Source organism: Suricata suricatta, chromosome 16 (assembly GCF_006229205.1).
Source record: "Suricata suricatta isolate VVHF042 chromosome 16, meerkat_22Aug2017_6uvM2_HiC, whole genome shotgun sequence".
In the NCBI taxonomy this organism is placed as follows: Eukaryota; Metazoa; Chordata; class Mammalia; order Carnivora; family Herpestidae; genus Suricata; species Suricata suricatta.
In genome coordinates, this window is record NC_043715.1 from 12,299,367 (window position 1) to 12,318,740 (window position 19,374).

General features: G+C 40.6%; 2 protein-coding genes and 1 non-coding gene across 7 annotated transcripts in view; 2 read left to right on the forward strand and 1 right to left on the reverse strand.

The window, feature by feature from the left end:
- COG4 (component of oligomeric golgi complex 4) overlaps positions 1-10,549 on the reverse strand; it is a 28,925-nt gene extending 18,376 nt beyond the window's left edge. Inside the window, exons 1-5 of one of the 3 annotated variants that reach the window (XM_029924433.1) lie at positions 10,379-10,549; positions 7,567-7,649; positions 6,293-6,407; positions 3,713-3,887; positions 2,540-2,733 (exon numbers count right to left, since the gene is read on the reverse strand). In XM_029924433.1, the coding sequence (XP_029780293.1) occupies positions 2,540-2,733; positions 3,713-3,887; positions 6,293-6,407; positions 7,567-7,649; positions 10,379-10,534 (723 nt within the window). In that variant the 5' untranslated portion in view covers positions 10,535-10,549. Of the gene's footprint in view, positions 1-2,539; positions 2,734-3,712; positions 3,888-5,023; positions 5,186-6,292; positions 6,768-7,566; positions 7,650-10,378 lie in introns of those variants that run through there. The other 2 variants (XM_029924434.1, XM_029924435.1) reach the window with 2 other exon arrangements.
- A 288-nt stretch (positions 10,550-10,837) lies between these two features.
- Positions 10,838-19,374, forward strand: part of SF3B3 (splicing factor 3b subunit 3) — a 46,288-nt gene continuing 37,751 nt past the window's right edge. The window contains exons 1-5 of one of the 3 annotated variants that reach the window (XM_029925013.1): positions 10,838-10,979; positions 13,792-13,926; positions 16,160-16,486; positions 17,211-17,383; positions 17,912-18,053. In XM_029925013.1, coding sequence (XP_029780873.1) covers positions 13,857-13,926; positions 16,160-16,486; positions 17,211-17,383; positions 17,912-18,053 — 712 coding nt within the window. In that variant the 5' untranslated portion in view covers positions 10,838-10,979; positions 13,792-13,856. Of the gene's footprint in view, positions 10,980-13,791; positions 13,927-16,159; positions 16,487-17,210; positions 17,384-17,911; positions 18,054-19,374 lie in introns of those variants that run through there. The other 2 variants (XM_029925014.1, XM_029925015.1) reach the window with 2 other exon arrangements.
- Positions 16,798-16,877, forward strand: LOC115281332. The gene has a single exon (XR_003904245.1). It is a non-coding gene; the product is annotated as a small nucleolar RNA SNORD111 (small nucleolar RNA).

A 19,374-nucleotide genomic window follows, 5' to 3' on the forward strand; every position in this document is an offset into this window, starting at 1 on the left:
TCTCCAGACATAACTGTTGTTAACCCTTTGAAAAATATCCTATGTTTATACAAATATGTATTTTTTAAATAATAGTTTATTGTCAAATTGGTTTCCATAATACACCCAGTGCTTCTCCCCACAAGAGCCCCCCCATGACCATTATCCCTTTCCCCCTCCCCCTCTCCCTTTAGCCCTCGATTCGTTTTCAGTATTCAATAGTCTCTCATGACTTGTGTCCCTCTCTCTCCCCAACTCTCTTTCCCCCTTCCCCTCCCTATGGTCCTCTGTTAGGTTTCTCCTGTTAGACCTATGAGTGCAAACATATCATATCTGTCCTTCTCCACCTGACTTATTTCGCTTAGCATGACATCCTCGAGGTCCATCCACTTTGTTATAAATGGCCAGATTTCATTCTTTCTCATTGCCATGTAGTACTCCGTTGTATATATATACCACATCTTCTTGATCCATTCATCAAGTGATAGACATTTAGGCTCTTCCCATGACTTGGCTATTGTAGAAAGTGCCGCTATGAACATTGGGGTACACGTGCTCCTATGCATCAGCACTTCTGTGTCCTCTGGGTAAATCCCTAGCAGTGCTATTGCTGGGTCATAGGGGAGTTTTATTGATAGAAACCTAGAACCTCAAACCTAGAACAAACTATCTTAAAATTCGTATGGAACCACAAAAAACCCTGAATAGCCAAAGTAATATTGAAGAAGAAAACCAAAACGGGAGGCATCACAATCCCAGACTTTAGCATCTACAACAAACCTGTCATCATCAAGACAGTATGGTATTGGCACAAAAACAGACACATGGACCAATGGAATAGAATAGAGAGCCCAGAACTGGACCCACAAGTGTATAGCCAATTAATCTTTGACAAAACAGGAAAGAGTATCCAATGGAAAAAAGACAGCATCTTCAACACATGGTGTTGGGAGAGCTGGACAGCAACATGTAGAATGAAACTAGACCACTTTCTTACACCATTCACAAAAATAAGCTCAAAATGGCCAAAGGACCTGAATGTGAGACAGGAAACCATCAAAACCCTCAAGGAGAAAGCAGGAAACAGCCTCCTTGACCTCAATCGCATCAATTTCTTCCTCGATACATCCCCAAAGGCAAGAGAATCAAGAACAAAAATGAACTATTGGGACCTCATCAAGATAAAAAGCTTCTGCACTGCAAAAGAAACAATCAAAAAAACTAATAGGCCACCGACAGAATGGGAAAAGATAGTGGCAAATAGCATATCAGATAAAGGGCTAGTATCCAAAATCTACAAGGAACTCACCAAACTCCATTCCCAAAAAATGAATAAGCCAGTAAAGAAATGGGCAGAAGACCTGAACAGACACTTCTCCAAGAGGACATCCAGATGGCCAACAGGCACATGAAATGATGCTCAGCGTCACTCATCACCAGGGAAATACAAATCAAACCACACTGAGATACCACCTCATGCTGGTCAGAGTGGCTAAAATGAACAAATCAAGAGACTATAGATGCTGGCAAGCATGTGGAGAAATGGGCACCCTCCTACACTGTTGGTGGGAATGTAAATTGGTGCAGCCGCTCTGGAAAACAGTATGGAGGTTCCTCATATATGTATTTTTATTGGTACTTCTGTCAGTTTTTGGCAAATGTTTATTTATTTACTTTGAGGGAGAGCCTGGGCACGGGTGGGGAAGCAGCAGAGAGAGAGAGAGAGAGAGAGAGAATCCCAAGCAGGCTCCACAATGTCACTGCAAAACCTGATGTGGGGCTCAATCTCACCAACCATGAGATCATAACCTGAGCTGAAATCAAAAGCTGGATACTTAACTGACTCAGCCACCCAGACACCCTACCATGTCTACCATTTTAAGCAGAAATGGAGGTATTTAGTCTAACTTAACTATACATCAGAGTGTGCAGTATGTTAGTGTGTATAGATCTGTCTCACTTTTCTCAAAGCAGAACAGTTTACCATTATAGAGAACTTTGTGGGGAGTGGGAGAAGGCACTCTGACATATGGTTACAAACAATAACCCTCTGCATACATGCCTGCTGAGATTTGCTTCTTTCCATCTAGGGTCAAGGGGAAGGATTTCAGACTTTAACTGAAACCTGTTTCTTTTTCAGGATTTAATGATAAGTAACATCACCTGCTTCATCTCAGTGTGGCTTATTTTGAGCTCAAACTTGGTTATGAAGTCTTAAAATAACTAACCAATAACTCTGAATGCTCTTAAAAGAAGCCAGTTCCTGGCTGACAGCTTAAAAAGTATAATTCAAGGTCAGAGAATATACATTTTTGGTTTCCTATATTTTCACTTAGTTGTTGGAAATGAATGTCCATCAGTAGATGTCTAGGCCATGCCTGGTATGCAGCAGACTGGCAATAGATAAGTGGTGAATGAATGTATGCATCCAGTCCTGCTGGGCTACAGCAAGAGAAGAAAAGGGGAAAGTGAGAAATCCACAAAAACTGGATCATTACAGTGTCTTAATCTGCAGTCAGAGAACCATACTACTATCCTACCAAGCAATCAGGGGCCATACCTGCTTGCAAAGGTATTCTGAGAACTTGCTTAATCCCTCCTCATGCAGACCCAACAGTGGGAAGATCTTGAAGAAGCGCTCCACCTGGGGCAGATCCCCTTCCTTAGTAGCGATGGCAAACTTCTCTGTTACAATGGCTTTGAGACGCTGCTCAGCTTCCTGTAGCAATTTCAGGTTGGCATCAATCATGCTGCCTGTGCAATGGGGGGAAATTGAGAATTAATGTAAAGAATGGAACTATGTCAGGTCTATACCACTTTGTGTACCACAATTCATTATAAATACAAAAAGAAGTTATAATCAAGTAAAAGAAATAAGACCTATGCACAAATAACTATAACAAGTGTACGGTAAGTGTAATAAGAAAAGCGTGCACAAGTCACATCTCTGGTTGAATTAGAAAAGTCTTCCCAGAAATGATATCCCATCTTTTAAAGATGGGCAGGGTTTTTGATACCTGAATAAGAGAAACATACATTCCAACAAAGGGAATGAAATAAGCAAAGGAATAGAAACAAAAAGATGAAAAGAAAAAAGTATTTACATGTACAGTATCGCAAGTAATATATAGTCTGGCATATAGAAGAGTCCATATATGTGCACAATGAATGGATTCATGAGTGAATAGTACAAAACCAGGTACGGAAGGAAGGGCTGAGATCACAGAAGGCCTAAAATACCAGGCTAAGAATTTAATTTTTTTTAAATTTTTTAATGTTTTATTTATTTTTGATAGAGAGAGACAGAGCATGAGCAGGGAGGGGCAGAGAGAGAGGGAGACACAGAACCGGAAGCAGGCTTCAGGCTCTGAGCTGTCAGCCCGGAGCCTGATGCAGGGTTCGAACCCACAAACATGAGATCTGACCTGAGCCAAAGTCGGACGCTTAACCGATTGAGCCACCCAGGCGCCCCTAAGAATTTAATTTTATGAGTAGGCAGTCTGGTCAAATGGAAAGGACCCACTGACCAGAGGAACAGATCTGGACTCAGTTTCCTTTTCCATAAAATGGGAATAACAGTGCATACCCTAGGATGGTCTATAATCTATATATGGTTGAATATCAGACAAGGAAATTGCCTAACAGAGGCCCTTTTCATGGTTGATTTTGCCTTATTCAGATTATAGATGCTTATAAGTACAGTAGAAATCAACAGTTTGGGATAGATGCTCACCTTCTTTGCCCTGTCGGCTGAGCTCAATGACTGATTTGTCCAGGCACAAGTAGCGATGAATATGGGCAGCAGCCTGCTCATAATCTTCATTCCGCAAAGCAGTCTGAACTCCATCCATGCAGAACTTCAGGTCCAAGATGTCATCAGCTCTCTGAATGGCTTGATAAAGGCGGTTCTGCAAAAAGACTCGGTGCTTAGAAACAATGTCCTATTCTTTCAACACCATCTCTTCAGAAGGCAGGTAGGTCAGGGGCCGAGTCTGGTTAACCAGAAGCCCTGCCACTACCACTCACAAGGCTGTTACTGATGCTGAGCAATAATACTGACAAGTATCATACAATTCTATTTATGGGGCCAGATTAATCACTTTAATGGAAGCAGGAATAGTGATAAACCATATTTATATTTGGCTTATGGTAAATTAATAATGGAACCAGAGTGTATTTGATATTTTGGCAACAGGGAATTGTAATCCAAGTAATAAAATAAGTAAAATATATGTATTTTTTTTTTTAGAATTAAGCAAGATTTTTTTTTTAACATTTGCTATTTTTGAGAGAGAGAGAGACAAAGACAGAGAGTGAATGGGGGAGGGGCAGAGAGAAAGGGAGACACAGAATCCAAAGCAGGCTCTGAGCTGTGAGCACAGAGCTCGATGCGGAGCTCGAACTTACGTATCATGAGATCATGACCTGAGCTTAAGTGAAATGCTTAACCAACTGAGCCACCCAGGCAACCAAGGTTAAAAAAAATTTTTAATATGTAACTTGGGGGCTGTGTGATGATAGTGTTTCATGGTGAGTTATTTTAGTAGGATCTAGACAGATGAGAGTGGGAGGAGTTATACTATTTCACAAGGGGAAACTGAGGCTTGGACTGACTTATTCAAGAGCCCAGATCCTATGCTATTCACTACTGTAGTCATTAATGATCTGTAGCACTTGAAATGTGGCTAGTCCAAATTAAGATGTGTAAGACACACACTGACTGGGCTTCAAACACTTAGTGCAGAAATAAGGAAGACAAAATATCTCATGAATAGCATCTTATAGTAACCATACTATTTTGGCTATAATGGGTTAAATAAAACATATTATTAAAATTATTTTTACCCATTTCTGTTCTTTTATTTATTTTTATTTTATTTTTTTAAATGTTTTACTTATTTTTGATACAGAGAGAGACAGATTATGAGAGGGGGAAGGGCAGAGAGAGAAGGAGACACAGAACTGGAAGCATGCTCCAGGCTCGGAGCTAGCTGTCAGCACAGAGCCTGACGTGGGGCTCGAACCCATGAATGTGAGATCTGACCTGAGCTGAAGCTGGAGGCTTAACCGACTGAGCCACCCAGGCGCTCCATTTCTGTTCTTTTAAAAAGTGGCTACTAGAGGGGCAACAGGCTGGTTCAGTTGATAGAGCACATGACTCTTGATCTCAGGGTCATGAGTTCAAGCCCCATGTTGGGCACATAGCCTATTTAAAAATAAAAAAAATAAAAAGTAGAAATGGTTACTAGAAAATCTAAAATTACTTATGTAGTTCATATTCTTTTCCAAACTGGAAGACTTTTATTTCATTTTCTTGCCTGACTGCTCTGGCTAGAAACTCCAGTACAATGTTGAAGAAAATCAAGAGTGGACATCCTTGTTTTTGATCGTAGGGGGAAGGCACCCAGTCTTTCACCAGTATCATGTTAGCTGTAGGTATTTCATAGATGGCCTTTATCAGAAGAAGTTCCCTTTTATTCCAAGTTTTATGAGTTTATGCTTTTCGAGTTTATGAGATGATCATGTAGTTTTGTCCTTTATTCTATTGATATGGTAGATTATATTAACTGATTTTCAGATAGTAAAGCGACCCTCCAATTTCAGTCAGTCATAGTATAATCCTTTTTATATGTTGCTATATTTGGTTTGCTGGTTTGTGGTGTTTTGAGGATTTCTATGTCTTTATTCCTAAAAGGTATGGGTCTGAAGTGTTCTCTTCTTGTGCTATCTTCAGCACAATATCAGTATCTTATATTAGATTTCTAGTGAATGGTGCTGCTCTAATTTTTAAAAGTTTTTTTTTTTTACATTTATATATTTTTGAGAGAGAGAGAGAAAGAGAGAGAGCACAAGCAGGGGAGGGGCAGAGAGAGAGGAAGACATAGAATCCAAAGCAGTCTCTAGGCTCTGAGCTGTCAGCACAGAGCCCGATATAGGGCTCAAACTCACAAACCTTGAGATCATGACTTGAGCCAAAGTCAGATGCTTAACTGACTGAGCCACCCAGTCGTCCCAATGCTGCTCTAATTAAAAAAAATTTTTTTTATTGTTTATTTTTAAGAGGGAGAGAGAGTGCTAGCAGGGAAGGGGTAGAAAGAGCGGAAAACACAGAAGCAGGATCCAAGCTCCAAGCTGTCAGCACAGAGCCAGATGCGGGGCACAAACTCACCAACTGTCAGATCATGACCTGAGTTGAAAGCAGATGCTTAACTGACTGAGCCACCCAGGTGCCCCAATACTGCTCTAATTTTTAACATGGTAGCTTTTCTACTGCTCTCTACTAACTCAAACATCAGAAGTTCAATGGCATTACCTTAGCCAGGTCAAGCTGACGGACTTTGCTGGATACATTCTCAGCTAGGTTGCAGGTAAAGTTGATCATTCCAGCTAGCTGCTTTGCATCTCCTTCAATCAACTGCAGGTTGGGACTGGAGACACATGTCAGTACACACATATCCATAGGGGGAGAAGGGAGGCGTAGGAGATGGAAAGTATTTTGTGGATGGAGACCATGTCTTCTACTCTCCTTATACTTCCCCATAGCTTTTAGTTAAGTTCACATTACTCACAGTTTTTCTTTTTTTTTTTTAAGTTTATCAGTTTAGCAGTGCATGGGTGGTGTAGTCAGGTAAGTATCCAACTTCAGCTCTGGCCATGATCTCATGGTTCGTGAGTTTGAGCCCCACATTGAGCTCTCTGCTGTCAACACAGTGCCTGCTTCAGATCCTCTGTCTGCCAGCGCCGCCCAGCTCCATGCACTTGCACTCTTCCTCTCTCTCAAAATAAATAAATAAACTTAAAAGTTTACCTATTTATCATTTTGAGAGAAAGCACGAGCACACACACGTGCACACGTGGAGGAGGGGCAGGCGGAAAGGGAGAGAGAAAGCATCCCAAGCAGGCTTTGTGTTGTCAGCACAGAGCCCAACATGGGGTCCAAACCCACAAGCTGTGAGATCCTAACCTGCACAGAAGTCAGATGCTTAACTGACTGAGACACCCAGGTGCCCCTACTCACAGCTTTTTCTAAAGAGTATTTTACTGAAAACTCAGGCCAGTATTAAATAAAAAATTACTTTCTATAAATACTAAAGACACCCCCAAAATAGTACTGCGAAAGAACTAGAGAACAGATGCTACCAATTGCTGAGTATAAAATGCACTAACCAACTATTAAAGAGGGTGATGAGGTCAAAGAGCAATTTTTATGACTAGCCAATACACAAAAATTGTAAGAACAATGGTTCTCAAATTTGAACCATCCGTCAGAATCACATGGTATGTGTTGTTATGTTAAAAGCTTGTTAGATTCCTGGGCTCCACACCCAGAGTTTCTGGTTCAATAGGTTTTGAGTAGAACCTTTTAATTTGCATTTCCAGTAAGTTTCCAAATGAGTTTGGTACTTGTTGATCCAAGGATATTTTGACCACTTGATTATACCCTTAAGTGTTCACTTTACCTTGAAGCAATCCTCCTCTACACGTCAAAATCAACTGGCATTTTATAACAGAACATTAGGAAAAACAATAACTTATCCAGTGGACCTTGCTGGAACTACAATGGCTCTTGTTAAGATAGAGACTCACCCCAACCGGTGGAGAGTGACCATTTTACTTTCAATGGTGTTTTGCTGTTCCAAAAGAGCATCCAGTTCTCTCTCTACCACTTTCTGAAACACAGACAAGCATTTTGTCATCAGAATGGTTAGATGGAACTTTAAAGAATTATCTAACTCAACCACTTAGCTGAAGGGTGAATCCCATTCCAAATGTCTTTCCTTTCATTAAGTTCCCCTAGGCCTTAAACAGTAAAATACTTCATTTTTGCACAGATCACATTACATAATGGTTATCTTCTGTATATTTCATTCCATCTAGCAGATGAATACCACAAAAGAAGGAAACTTTTATTCAATATCATTATCTTAGTGCCTGATGCAGGAAGGCATTTAATATACTGGCTAAACAAACAAAACTTCTGAAGTGGCAGTTACAGAGTCTCTTCACAGCATATAGTCAGTACCCAGAAAGAATAAGTATATAATTCTCTCAGCCAAGTTATTTACTACATTGCTGCAAGTAATGTAAAATTCTTAAGTTTGAGTTTCTTGATCTGTAAAATAAAAGAGTATCCCATAGGACTGTTGTGTGAGCCAAACAAGGTAACAAACAAACTGCTTAAGGTAGTATGTGGCATATTGTTCAATAATAGCCATTATTATCAGCTATACATTTCTATTAAAATAGTTCGGTAGGATCCAGAGGGAAACTTCCTCTTGACCGTCTTCAAATACAAATACAGAACTAATATTGTTCTGTCTGGAAGATGGATTTAAATTTCCCTTAAAAATGGACTAAGTCAGGGCACCTGGGTGGCTCAGTCAGCTAAGCCTCCGGCTTCGGCTCAGGTCAGATCTCACGTTCGTGGGTTCTAGCCCCGCGACAGGCTCTGTGCTGACAGCTAGCTCAGAGCCTGGAGCCTACTTCCGGTTCTGTGTCTCCTCTCTCTGCTCCTCCCCCCCCATGCTCTGTCTCTCTTTGTATCAAAAATAAATAAAACATTAACAAAAATTTAAAAAGAAAGGTGGTCAATCAATATGTTTAAAAAAAAAATGGACTAAGTCGGGGTGCCTGGGTGGCTCAGTCTATTAAGTGGCTGACTTCAGCTCAGGTCATGATCTTGGGGTTCGTGAGTTGGAGCCCCATGTTGAGTTCTGTGTTGACAGCTCAGAGCCTGGGGGCCTGCTTCAAATTCTGTGTCTCCTTCTCTCTCTGCCTTTCCCCTGCTCATGCTGTCTCTCTGTCTCTCAAAAATAATAAACAAACATTAAAAAAAATAGAAAAAATTAAGTTGTTAAAAAAATGGACTAACTCAATGAATGCAAGCCTAGGCATGTTAAAAGTACTGAATTTTATGGAGTGCCTGGGTGGCTCAGTCAGTTGAGAGTCCAACTCTTGGTTTTGGCTCAGGTCATGATCCCAGGGTTCTGGGATGGAGCCGTACGTGAAGCCCTATGCTGGGCTAGGCACCAAGTGTGGAGCCTAGTTTATTCTTTCTCTCTTTCCCTGTGCCCCTCTCCCCAACTCATGTACTTTCTCTAAAATTAAAATAATAAATTCTGAATAGTGAATTTTATAATGTACATTTTGCTGAAAAATGTTATCATCAACTGCTTGAGTTGGTGCAAGTTCATGTTTGGAAACATTCAAAGATATCAATAATCTCCCCTCCCTCTTGCTGAAACTGTTTGTACTCAACCTTAATTAAAAGTTTAGTTTAGTGGGTGTCTGGGTGGTTCAATTGGTTAAGCCTGTGATTTCCGGTCAGGTCATGATCTGGGGGTTGGTGGGTTAAGAGCCCTCCATCAGGCTCTATGCTGAGAGCCTGGCACCTGCTTTAGATTCTGTCTCCTTCTCTCTCTGCCTCTCCCCCACTCACCTTCTTTCTCTAGCTCTCTCAAAAATAAACATTACAAGTTTGGTTTAGGGAACAGCTACTAAAGATTTATTGACTTATTAATTAATTTATAGCGAAAGAGAGAGAGAGAAAGCGCAAGAGGGACAGGGAGGAGAGAGAATCTCAAGCAGGCTCCACCCTAGTCCCTATGACCCTGGAATCGTAAGACGTGAGCCAAAATCAGGAGTAGATGTTCAATTGACTCAGCCACCCAGGCTCCGCTACTAAAAGTTTCGATCAGAGCTTGGATCTCTTTCTTCTGACTGGCAAGAAACCTAAATGATATTCACAAATATATTGACAACATCAGGTTGCCAAAGAAAATGAAGGAGGCTGCAAGGAATCGTCAAGAGAATATAGTCCATCCCCCTTATTGGACAGAAAGCAGAGGTCCGAGGGATGAAAGTGACTTGTCCATGATCAGTTGTGCTTGTCTTAAAACCTCAAGCTTCCACAAAGCTGTACACTTATCGAACTACAGTTACACCCCCTAAATCTTTTCCCACAAAGGTAACTCTTAAAACGTTTCAAGTTTATTTGCAATAACTTCCTCCTTAAATGAGGTACCACGGTGGAAACGTTTTATAATTTTTAAATTGTTAAGTCAACGCAAGAGAGCCTTTATTCTTATTTCGAGAAGAGTTGACTTACGCTGTCAGTCTAACTACTCTGGCAGAAAAACCTAGGTTAAGGTCCAGGCAAATAATGGAGTGGGGACCAGGAGTGGAGCAGACCGCCCAGGTAACAGGGAAAACAAGCTTAGGGGCATCGGTCCAAGTGAATAGAGACGTCAGGTCCCCCCAAATACACTCAACTAGATTCCTGCTTCTTCGGTAAGTGCTTTTTCGCTTCCCTCGGCAGAGGCACAGAGAGATCTTCCCACAGCCCGATTTCCCAAGACTGAGAGCTCCTAAACCCATTGCCTCTAGCTCAGCCCCCCACCTCCTCGCCGCAGAGCCGTTCGTATACAGCCTCCAGCTCCTGCAGCTCCGTCAGGGAGCGAATGAGCTCGGTGGAGATTTCTGAGCAGCGGCCTCCTCCCATCCCCTCAGGCGGAGACATCCCTGACAGCTTCGGAAGAGACTCGCGGTCCGCCATCTTGCTCTCCACTGCGCGCTTCCGGTTCTGCGAGGCCCCCTCTTTGCGCGCCAGGTCTTTTGCGCTGCCCGCGAAAATGCCCGTTGGATTTATATTTTATTGTTTTGTTTTGTTTTTTAAGTCCACTTTAAAGGGTCTATTGTCTTCTATTCTCCTGGAAAAAGTGACGGCCATAAGGTATGTTTAGCTAATTTTCAAAGCGGAGTCAAAGGAAGCCAGAAACATTAAAAAGATTATTTATATATTCTTCAGGCACCGGTAGGGGACTCTTTTACGTCGCGCGCCCGCCAGAAGGTCCCTGCCTTCAGAGCTAATGGCGGAGGCCGGCGGGTTGAAGTTAGCGGTGGCTTAGGCTTTGAAGGAATCAGCATCTGTCGGATATCCACGCCATCCTTCCTGAGGCAGGGTAAAGAAGCAGCCTCCCGACTTCCCCTGGCCTGAAGAGGTAGAGAGCGGCCATTTAGGAGGGTTGGCAGAACGTTTGACAGAGGTCTTTAAAGCAGCCTAGGCCCATAAGGTCCCGGCAAAGGACGAGGAGGAGGAGGGGGAGGGGGAACGCTTGGGTACGAAAATGGCTTTCAGGTATCATTCCCGCTTCCTTCTACAATGGAGGAACGAAGCCTGGATCAAAATAAGACTCATAGAATTTGCCCAGTTTTTAGGCCCTGGGGGAGGTGTGGGACCAGGCAAGAGGGACGTAAAGCACACTCTAACTGAAAGGTGGGAAGATCCAGCGTGTTAAAACCGGAAATAACGGAAACAGTTTTTGGAGCCAAGACCCTATTTTGAATTTGTGTTTTGGTACTTGGGCAACTGTTTTCTCCACTGATTTTCAGTTTTATCATGTGTAGGGGGACAAAAATACTTATTTTGAAGACCTTGCGGTGTTTAAATGCCATGATGTTCTTTTGGCACAAGAAGAGATGGGGTCAGCAATCACAGGCTCACTTTTTAGTATTCACAGACATAAGATAGAAGTGGGGGAAAAATCAGAAAATTTACCAAATTTTGGCCATTAGTGGTTCTTGGTATATAGTTCTTGTAGTTTTAGAATGAACTCCCTTCAAAATGCAACTTCTTCCACTAGTACAAAGGAATTGTTGGGGAGCTTGAATCCAACTAGGTTTGGGGGAAGTGAACTCCACGGGCTGTAGCGGATGTCGTCAGTTATAATAAGAACTGGAAACTAAATTGAGTTCTTCAGGAGTTAGAATGAAGAGTAGGTTGGGGAACTCTTAAGGGCTTCAGAGGTGTCCTGTACTCCCCCTCCCTCTTTTTTTTTTTTTTTTTCCCTTAAATAACAGTTCTAGTATAGTCAGTCCTGGAACATAGATCTTGTTGACAACATGATAGGGTTTCATTATAAGTTTTGTTGATAATTGCAGTTTTGAAATTGTGTTTGAAATTTTATAGCCACAGAGGATGCAAGAGAATAAATTTGCTTTTGTTTGAGAATCACATTTACTTTTTTCTTTCATTTACCTATTTTTAAATATAAGTACAGTTGACCATATTACTTTTCAGTTGAGAACAATTACAATATATTCTTTGCTTCTTTTTCCTCAGACTTTAAGCTGAGAACAACTTTCCCTAGAACTTTCACAATGTATAAGCCCTTCTGAGGATGTGAGTGTATGTCTGTGTCTGTGTCAGTTCGTTTTCGCTGTTTTAATTGTAGGTCATTTCCCCACTCCTTTCTTTTTCCACCTCAGAGCTTTTCCTTCTCTGCCATCCTAGACCAACATAAAAGATGTTCCTTAATTTCAAGAAGGGAAATTTATCTCTCTCAGGATGTATATCCAGAGTGGAGGATTTGATCTTTTCCTCTCTCAAGCATTTCTAGGCTGGGCAAAAACCATTTCTGTGACTATTATTTATGAGGACACTTGCTTATACTTTTCTCGTTTGACAAAATCAAATTTTTATATTAATTACACAGCGATTACTTTGGATTTTTCTTTTTTTTAATAGTTTATTTTCAAATTGGTTTACATATACTTTGGACTTTTCAAGATCTCTTGCTTTTGTCTGTAAATAACTGGAAAAGTAACTTTTCTAGTGATAACTGTATAGCTGTAGTTTGGGTTATTTTATGGTAAAGGAACATCAGTTTGCTTTTGCAGTCTTCCGCCCTGTCAAATGAAAAGAATCCTTTTCTGTGACTCCTTTAGAAAGGCCCGAAGTAATAGGAATTGAGATTTTTAGTTTTTGATGGTGAATAGATATAAATTTTAATTTCTAGTAATCAAATATTGAGCTAGATAAGAGATGCAAATGGAAACTAAAGTTACCATTTTTATCTCTTAGATTAGCTGAGGTCTGGTTGTGGGGAAATAGGGACTCCTGCATTTCTGGGGGGTATAGATGGGTAGAGTTTCTTTGAATGGTAATTTGGCAATATCAATCCAAATTTCAAATGTATGAATCTCTCAGTACTGCAATTTCATTTACAGGGATTAATATTAAAGATATATTCGTACATGTATAAATGACCTATAGAGAAGGGATTTTCTTGGCAGCAATGTTCATAATAGCAAGAGATTGGGAACCTAAATGTTTATCAGTAGGGTATTGGCTAAATGATTTTTTATATACCCATTCATTGGAATATTCCACAGGTGGAGAATAAAAATGAGAAAGCCTTTTGTTTATTGCTATCTCCAAGGTAAAGTAATAAAAAGTAAGTTGCAGGATAATTTGAGTGTACAATATAATTAGTTAGAAGAGAAAATAATATTAATATATTCTTGCTTACACATGCAGAAAATATCTGGAAGGACATGATGCCTAAGTTAGTAAAACTGATTTTCCCGAGGAGGAGAACTGGATGGAGCTTTTTGCTGTGCTTGTAAAGAATTTTGAAGCAAGTGCGAGTATAGCCTATGCAAATACAAATAAATGTAGAGCTGCTTAGTTTCTGTGACTGTAAAGGCAAACAGTGCTGTATTAATGGTACAGATGCCAGCGTTTTTGCCACTTGCTAATGACCTCAGGCAGGTGATTTAATTCCTTAACCCCAGTTTCCTCAGTTATTTAATTAGTATAACAATGAGTTATGTATAGGTTTCTTGTGAGATTAGAGACAAAGTATATAGTATAGCGCCTGGAATATAGGATGTACTCCAGTTATAAATATGTTGTTTGTCAGTAGGCCTTACTCTGTGGGTTCTGCCTTCAGTGATAAGTTCTCATACAGAAATGTATGTGAAAGTAAGTTTCAAGCTGATATTTTTCTGTTTTTATGTGCTCTATCTAAGGTTGTTCTGACTTGGTATAACAGGCCTGATTGTGGAGTTGTGACTATCTCATTGTTGCTGCCACCATGTTTCTATACAACTTGACCTTGCAGCGAGCCACTGGCATCAGCTTTGCCATTCATGGCAATTTCTCTGGTAAGATTTCCAGTTACTATCTTTATGAATTTAACATTTTTAGTATTAACTAGTTTTCATGTTTTAAATTTCTTTTTTATTTTTTACATTATTTTTTTATCTTAAAAAAATTTTTTTTATATTTATTAAATTTTGAGAGACAGAGCACAAGTGGGAGAGGGGCAGAGAGAGAAGGAGACCAGAATCTGAATGAAGTAGGCTTCAGGTTCTGAGCTGTCAGTACAGATCCCGATGTGGGGGTTGAACTCACAAACCATGAGATCATGACCTGAGCCGAACTCAGACACATAATCAACAGAACCATCCAGCACCCCTATTTTTAAAAAAATTTTTTAAATGTTTATTTTTGAGAGAGAAAGGAAGGGATGGGTGTGGGGCAGAGAGAGAGGGAGACAGGATCCGAAGCAGGCTCTGCAGTGAGAATGGACAGCATGACATGGGGCTTGAACTCAAAAAACATGAGATCAAGACCTGAGCCAAAGTTGGACCTTAACTGACTGAGTCACCTAGGCACCCCTCAAATTCTTTCTTAAATTCAAATTCAAAATTTTTTCTTGAAATAAATTACAGAAAAAAATTTTCTTAAATCCTTAGACAACATCATTTATATAATGTTTTATTTCGAGTACTTGATCTTGTTTGATTCCCAAAGGACCTTTGGAATATAAGGTGGCCTGATATGTGGTGTCCTTGAACAAATGAGAATGGAGCAAATGGGATGGATAAGAAGGCATTCAGGCATTAGATAGAGACCTGTATGAGGTCACTGGGGACAGATATAAAGAGAAGGATATGTATGAGTTTCTAGCTTGAATGGCAGAGAAAAATGACAGTAATATTGATAACAGGTTAGATGGGACCAGAGAGGAGACTTGGGAAGAAGAAATTTATTTATTTTGTGTTACGTTCATTTATTTTGAGAGAGTGTGCTTGTGTTGCAGGGTAGAGGGAGCAGAGAGAGGGAGAGAAAAAATCCCAAGCAGGTTCTGCACTATCAGTTGCAGAGCCTGATGCAGGGCTCAATCCCTGCAACAGTGAGATCATGACCTGAGCTGAAATCAAGAGTCAGATACTTAACCAACTAAGCTATCCACGCACCCCAGGAATTTAGGTGTTTTAAACATTCAGTTAAAAGCTGATGACCGGGGGCGCCTGGGTGGCTCAGGCGGTTGAGGGTCCTGCTTCAGCTCAGGTCATGATCTCACGGTTCATGGGTTCGAGCCCCGTGTCGGACTCAGTGCTGACTGCTAGCTCAGAGCCTGGAGCCTGCTTCAGAGTCTGTATTTCCCTCTCTCTCTGACCTTCCTCTACTGGCACTGTCTCTCTGTCTCTCAAAAATAAAAAACATTAAAAAAAATTTCTTTTAAGCTGATGACAGGGGCTCAGTCGGTTAGGCATGGGACTTTGGCTCAGGTCAGGATCTCACTATTCGTGGGTTCGAGTCCCGCGTCAGGCTCTGTGCTGACAGCTAGCTCAGAGCCTAGGGCCTATCTCTCTGTCTCAAAAGACAGAGAGAGACAGTGAGAGCAGGGGAGGGTCAGAGAGAGAGGGAGACAACAGAATCTGAAGCAGGCTCCAGGCTCTGAGCTAGCTGTCAGCACAGAACCCGACACAGGGCTCTAACCCACGAACCATGAGATCATGACCTGAGCCGAAGCCGGATGCTTAACTGACTGAGCTACCCAGGCGTGCCAAACATATAAAACATTTAAAAAAAAAAAAAAGGCTGATGACAGTATATTCAAGTGCAATTATGTAGCAGGCAGGGAGAGATGGGAAATTGGCTGTTAAGTGTTTGGAATTGTTGATTATGGTTGTGAAAGCAAGGGAACTTCTAGGGATGAATTTGAAAATAAAGGATATATATTAGATGGCAGTTTTAAAAGTTCTTTGAGGTGTCTGGATGGCTCCGTTGAGCATCCAACTCTTGATTTTGACTTGACAATTGAGGCTTGTGTCGGACTCCGAGCCAAGTGTGGAGCCTGCTCAGGTTTCTGCCTCTGGCCCCTCCCCAACTTGCACATATTCTGTCTCTCTCTGGGGGGGAAAAAGTTTTTCTTTGAAACCACTTTTGTTAAATCATACTAATTCTAGGAATGAAATAGGATAAGAAAACTTAAAACATCAAGAGCCCAACTTATTTAATTTTGTCTTGAATGGCATTTTGATCCATCCAGGTTACTTTTTGCACTAGTTCTGATTGTTTGTGATCTTTATTGTTTTGGTGATCTAGGAACCAAACAACAGGAAATTGTTGTTTCCCGTGGGAAGATACTGGAGCTGCTTCGTCCTGACCCCAACACTGGCAAAGTACACACTCTACTAACTGTGGAAGTATTTGGTGTTATCCGGTCACTCATGGCCTTTAGGTTGACGGGTGGCACCAAAGACTACATTGTAGTTGGCAGTGACTCAGGTCGGATTGTAATCCTGGAATACCAGCCATCTAAGAATATGTTTGAGAAAATTCACCAAGAAACCTTTGGCAAGAGTGGATGCCGCCGCATTGTTCCTGGCCAGTTCTTGGCTGTGGATCCCAAGGGACGAGCTGTTATGATTAGTGAGTGACTGCTCTTTTGAGTGCATCTCTGATTCTTAGAGATGCTTATTTAGTTCAGGATAACAGTGCTGTGCTCTTGGCAGTGTGCCAATAAATTCCTTATCTGTGTAAAGTTTGGATCATATTTCAATTAAATGCCATTGCTTAGAGTTGCTTTTCCTTTTAAAACAATGGGAAAAGTCTTAACACACCTTTTTTATTTCCTGTCTGGCTGGGTTATGTGTTTTTTCCATTTCTTTATGTGTAGCCAAAAACCTACAATGAAACCAAATGATTTTACATTATTAGGCAGTGAATATGGTTGCTTTCATCAGCCTGAAGTGATGATTCACATTCATGTCTCTTCTCTGATAAGTCTCTTGAAGAAAATTATGTGTATCTGATCAGGCCTCCAGAGGGCAACCCTCCTGACAAGTTACAATACATTAGATCTAACCCAGAGAATAAAGCCAGCAATTTTTATGAATTTAGTTTCCCAGTATCATTACATCTCGAGCATGCTAAAAAGTTTAGTGGGATATTAACATCTCTATTAGGAAGGAGGGGGGGCATAAAATCCTGTTGTCTATTTTACTCATAGCAAAATCGTATGTTCATATACTAGTTAGAGTTAGTGCTGGCTATTAATGATTTTAAAGGAATAATTGTGATGTGAGTCTGGCTATTCTGTAAGCCTCTCTTCATATTCTGGGAATTTTATTTGTTTTGTCTCCTTTATTTACAGGTGCCATTGAAAAACAGAAATTGGTATATATCTTGAACAGAGATGCTGCAGCCCGGCTTACCATTTCATCTCCCTTGGAGGCCCACAAAGCAAACACTTTAGTATATCATGTGGTTGGAGTAGATGTAGGATTTGAAAATCCAATGTTTGCTTGTCTGGAAATGGATTATGAGGTAATGGGGACTCTGACTCTCTTCTCTTTCTCTCTCCTTCCCTCACTCTCCCTTTTCATTCCCCTTTTGGGTTTCTTCCACTCACCTCAGTGCTTTCCTGATTGGTTTCTTCATTGTATATGTTTTATAATTCTGCTAAGAGATCTTTCTGTTTTCTAAATGTCCTACTAAGATTCCTTGAAATGTTTCAGAGTTTACCTAACCATATAATAAGCACGTTACTCTGATTTGAACGAGACCCCTATAAGAATGATATTTTTTAGAAAGAGTTGTCTAAAAAGAAGTGAAACTGTATGTGGGATATTTTTTGCAGGGAGGCAGTGAAAGGTGGGGCGTACCATTCTTTGCCTTCAATGGAAAGCAGTAGAGGGAACCCTGGTCCCAAATATAGGAGACCCAGGTTCTTCCATAAGCTCTGCCACTAACCTAGTTGTGTGAACTTTGGTAAACTGTTGTGGACCTCTGCTTCCCCATTTGTAAGATGAAGGAATCCTGACGCTGTGTTTGTGCTAATGTACTTCTCTCTAGGAAGCAGACAATGATCCAACAGGGGAAGCAGCAGCTAATACCCAGCAGACACTTACTTTCTATGAGTTAGACCTTGGTTTAAATCATGTGGTCCGGAAATACAGTGAACCTTTGGAGGAACATGGCAACTTTCTTATTACAGGTATTTTCTCAGAGCTGCTCTGTACCTTTTTGCTTAGCCCATTTTATGCACAGAGTTAGGGGAGTTTACTTAATATAAGGGTTTGGAAACTATCGTTCATTTGTAGTCAGTCTAAGTGCCTTGTTTATGTTTTGGCGAGGTTAAAAGTTCAGAGTGGTTGACTCTTCTAATGGGGGCAAGGAAGAAAGGATGAGGGAGACCACTAAGCTTGGAATATTGACTACTGTTATGTGTTCTGAAATTTTTGCTGTAGATAGTCTTTCGCTCTCATTAAGAAAATAAAGCCTAATTCTTTGAAAAGAATGAAATGGATGAATCCAACAAGATAAAATTTATGTATGTCTATGAATTTGAAAACTTAGGAGAAATAGAAGAATTTTTTTAAACGATTACCAAAATTGACTCAAAAAGAAATAAAGAACCTGAAAAGACCAGCATCCATTAAAGAAATTGTAGCAGTTGTCAAAAAACTTCCCCAAAAGATTTAAGGTCCAGAATTTTCAGGGACCTTAAATTTCTCCAGAGATTAGGGAAAAAACAAACAATTGTACCACTTTATGAGCCTAAATATAACTTAAATACCAAAACTGGGGAAGGACAGTAATAAAACTGTATACTAGTTATAAATCCCAAACCTAAATTTTAGTGAATTGAAGTGATTTTTAGAAAAAAAAATTTTTTTTAATACTTATTTCTGAGAGAGAGAGAGAGACAGAGACAGAGTGCAAGCTGGGGAAGGGCAGAGAGAGAGGGAGACAGAATCCAAAGCAGGCTCCAGGCTCTGAGCTGTCAGCACCGTGCCTGACGTGGGGCTCGAACCCTGAACTGTGAGATCATGACCTGAGCCGAAGTCAGACACTTAACCAACTGAGCCACCCAGGTGCCCCTGAAGTATGTGTTTTAGATATGTTACAGCTAAGTGAGATTTTTGTAGGAGTTCAGAGATGTTCTCTGTTAGAAAATCAGTATCGGGGTGCCTGGCTGGCTTAGTCGGTGGAGCATGCAACTCTTGGAGTTGTAAGTTCCAGTTCCATGTTGCTTGTAGAGATTGCTTAAAAATAAAATCTTAAAAGAAAGAAAATCAGTGTACCTTTAATTCATCATATTAAAAGATTAAAGGAGATGACTGTATTTGTGGTCAGCTAAGTGTCAGCAGGCTCGGGGAAGACCGTGATCCCAGTCCTTTCTGTTTTGAGTCATTTGCACTTGGATTGATGTCTGATATGAAATATGTCTGTTGTTGGGGCAGGATTTTGGAGAATAATACAATACAAGGACTTGTCCTTGAGCATTAAATCTTAGGAAGAGACTATATGTTAAA